Source organism: Ipomoea triloba, chromosome 9 (assembly GCF_003576645.1).
Source record: "Ipomoea triloba cultivar NCNSP0323 chromosome 9, ASM357664v1".
Taxonomy (NCBI): Eukaryota; Viridiplantae; Streptophyta; class Magnoliopsida; order Solanales; family Convolvulaceae; genus Ipomoea; species Ipomoea triloba.
Genome location: NC_044924.1, coordinates 23,402,629 through 23,405,782, shown reverse-complemented (window position 1 = coordinate 23,405,782; position 3,154 = coordinate 23,402,629). Strand labels below are relative to the sequence as shown.

General features: G+C 55.4%; 1 protein-coding gene across 1 annotated transcript; it reads right to left on the bottom strand.

The window, feature by feature from the left end:
* Positions 1 to 1,158: 1,158 nt before the first annotated feature.
* On the bottom strand, positions 1,159 to 2,524 carry LOC116029783. Its single transcript, XM_031271826.1, has 2 exons — positions 1,879 to 2,524; positions 1,159 to 1,697 (listed from the first exon to the last, which is right to left on the bottom strand). Exons 1-2 carry the CDS (start codon positions 2,522 to 2,524, stop codon positions 1,159 to 1,161), a joined length of 1,185 nt encoding a protein of 394 aa, XP_031127686.1.
* Between the last annotated feature and the right edge of the window lie 630 nt (positions 2,525 to 3,154).

The following is a 3,154-nucleotide window of genomic DNA, read 5'->3' as shown; positions in this document are numbered from 1 at the left end:
CCCCCCCTTTTTCCCCCCTTTCTTCTATTCCCCACCTATCTACTCCCCCCTCAACCCCCTATTTCGGCCACCACCACCACTTCTCCCCCTAGATTTCTTCTCAAGCTCTCAGCTCGGACCCGTTTCGCCCACCTTGGAGAATACTCACCTACCGGAGAGCATGGCGACCTTGGGTGATGAGATCGCGGCCTACCATGCCTCTACTATTACTCCAGACTTGAATGCATAGGCGTAGGCTTGTTTAGCTTATTTCCTTCTTTTTGCAATGTACTCGGATATTATGTTTGAATGAATATTTCACATCTTTTGCTACTGCTTGTGTTGCGTGATGGTACACTTTGCCTTACCGAAACGCGGCTGCCTGCGTGGGGTTGGTATCTCGTGATTTTGACGGGCCTCGGCCCCTTTTGAAGAGCTTGGCCTACGCCCCGCCCTCGGCTATGTTGGCATTATGGGCCAAGCCTCTCGGCCGGGGGCACTTGGCCTCTTTCTTAGCTTCATCTGTACGCCCTTCGTCCCAAACTCGGAGTCGACTTGGGGTAGTTAATACCTTGGATCGTTTTTTTTTTTTTTTGCATAGTCATTTGGCCGAGGGTACTCTCGGACCAAACACTCTTCTGTCGGGGTTCGTACGCGAGGACGGACCTCGTGCCCCCTTAGGGTGATAGCTTTTTGACCCGGGTCGCTTGACAACGGGCCGTTGGGCTCTTCCGTCGGGGTTAGTACGCGAGGACGTCTCCTCGTGCCCCCTTAGGGTGATAGCTTTTCGACCCGGGTCGCTTGACAATGGGTCGTTAGGCTCTTCCGTCGGGGTTAGTACGCGATGTCGGGCCTCGTGCCCCCTTAGGGTATGATTGGAAAGGTCGGGTAAGTACCCCCTCCCCCTCCTCAAAAGAAAACAAAACATGAAAATGAAACATCCATGGTGAGGTTATTTTTCTTGAGTTTATTAAAACGAAGGGGACGGACCACCTCCTAACGAAATATATTGCTGGCTACGTTTATTGAAATGCATAAGATTGACCACCTCCTAATAGCTACGGCTGTCTTTTTTATTACCCCGGGCGGTCCCGACCCCTGTTGGGGTCGGGAATTTGATGCACAGGTGCTCCATGGAGATTAAGCACCTAAGATCTTCTAGGGCAGGCCGACCGAGTATTATGTTATGAGCGCAATTGATCTTGACACCACAAACTCGACCTCCCACCTCTTGACATGGGGAGGGGTGCCTATCTCCACCTCCAGGTTTATGGATCCCTCCGTCTCAATGGAGTCCCCTGTGAAGCCCGATAAAGGGGTCCGCACTTGTCCCAACTGCTTTCTCGATAGGCCCAGCTGGGTGAACGTGTCGTAGTACATGACATTTACCGAGCTGCCTGTGTCCACGAGCACCCGGTGCACTATCACATCACTGATTTCCACCTTGATGACTAGGGCGTCACGATGGGAGAGGGGGCCATCAGGTAGGTCAGCCTCTGTGAACACGATGGGTTCACGCCTTGGCTTCTTCTCGTGCGGGGGTCGTACGACCTCTCCAACATATAGGTTTCTCGCCCACTTCTTTCGTTCCGCCGGTGTGTCCCCCCCTTCTGGCCCCCCAAAGATAACGTGGATGGCCTGTTTCTTCCGGGGTGCGGGGTTGTCGAGTTCTACCTCCTCCTCCTCAGTGAGTTGACCCAGTTCTCGTTTACGGTGTGCTGATGTGGATGGCACGGAGCCACCCCCTTTCTTCCATACGTTGCCTGTTCTGGCCCTGGCCCTGCCCCCCCGGCCTCTTGACAAACAGGCCGAGGTACCCCCTTTGGATGAGGTCCTCGATTTGACGTTTGAGGTAGATGCATTCGTCTGTGTCGTGCCCTGTCTGGCGGTGGAACCTACAATACTTATTCGGGTCCACCTTGGGGATATCTTCATGCACTCCCCTGGGTACTGCACAATCCCTTGGCGCCCGACGCTCCTCTTGCGGTGCTTTGTTTTTCCGACTCCTCCCCTCCTCCTCTTCCTTCTTCCGCTTCTCAGCTACTTCTGCCTCTGCGAACCTTGTTGCCCGGTCCATCAGCTCGTTGTAAGTCTTGGGAGGGTACCGGATGAGGTCCCGGTAAAACGGGCCGGAACGCAAGTTATTCCTGAAGATTATCAGGGCTGCCCTGTCGTCGATGTTGGCGACCCCCAATACTTCGCGCTTCCATTTGTTGAGGAACTCCGGTAGTGAATCTGTGGGCCGCTGCTTTACGTGATATAGGTCTGCAAACTCCTTCCTCTTTTGTACGTTACTAGCGAAATACGACATGAATTGTTTGGTAAGAGCCGTGAAGGTAGAGATGGAGCCCTCCGGGAGGGATCCGAACCAGTCCTGGGCCTGGCCATCCAGGGTCGAAAAGAAACCCCGGCACATGATAGCGTCACTAGCCCCCGTCATCAACATGGCGGCCCGGTACCTGTTGAGATGCGCTCGCGGGTCGGAAGTCCCTGAGTACGTCTTGATTGTTGGGAAACGGAAGTCCTTGGGGAAGGGCTCTTCCATGACTGCCCCCGTGAACGGGGTGGTCAGCACGTCTTGTGGCTCCGGAGACCCGTCCTTCTCGTCAATCTTTTTCTAGAGCTCGTCCATCCTCCTTCAGAGCTGCTCGACCTCATCTCAGTGTGGGCTCGGGGCCCCACCGTTGGTCTCCCCGGACCGTTCGGCTCGGGAGGCTTGCTCTTGTCGCGGTTGGTGTCGGGGCCGACGACTCGTCGACTTGGGCGCAGCTGACTCCTCTGCCGGGGGCCTCATCGATAACCTGTCTCGGGCCGGTACGCGGGTACTCAACCGAGCCAAGGCGGACTTGGATCTGGCCGAATGCTCCTTACCAGGCTCCCGACATTCCTGTATGTTTTGGTGGACATCCCCTTCCCCCCGCTTCTCCGACGGCCGGGGTGAGTTGACCTCCCCTTCAACTTGAGTCCTTTGCGCTCGGGGATACTCGTTGCTAGGCTCACCGCGCTCTCTCGGGTGCGTTGGTGCTGGGGTTGGTACTCCGCGGGGGGCCTCGGGACCGAGTTGGGTGGCCTGAGGATTTAAGGTGCGTGATTTATGTGCTTACGGTGCGTCAGTAGTGAAACTTTAGGTGCAGCATTTAAAATTTAAGGTGCGTGATTCCTTCTGAAGGTGCTT

Coding starts and splice junctions, on each gene's coding strand:
- LOC116029783 (XM_031271826.1), bottom strand. CDS start 2,524: ATGGAAGAGCCCTTCCCCAAGGACTTCCGTTTCCCAACAATCAAGACG. Junction 1,698..1,878: donor GGTGGACCCGAATAAGTATT/GTAGGTTCCACC, acceptor CATCCACATCAG/CACACCGTAAACGAGAACTG.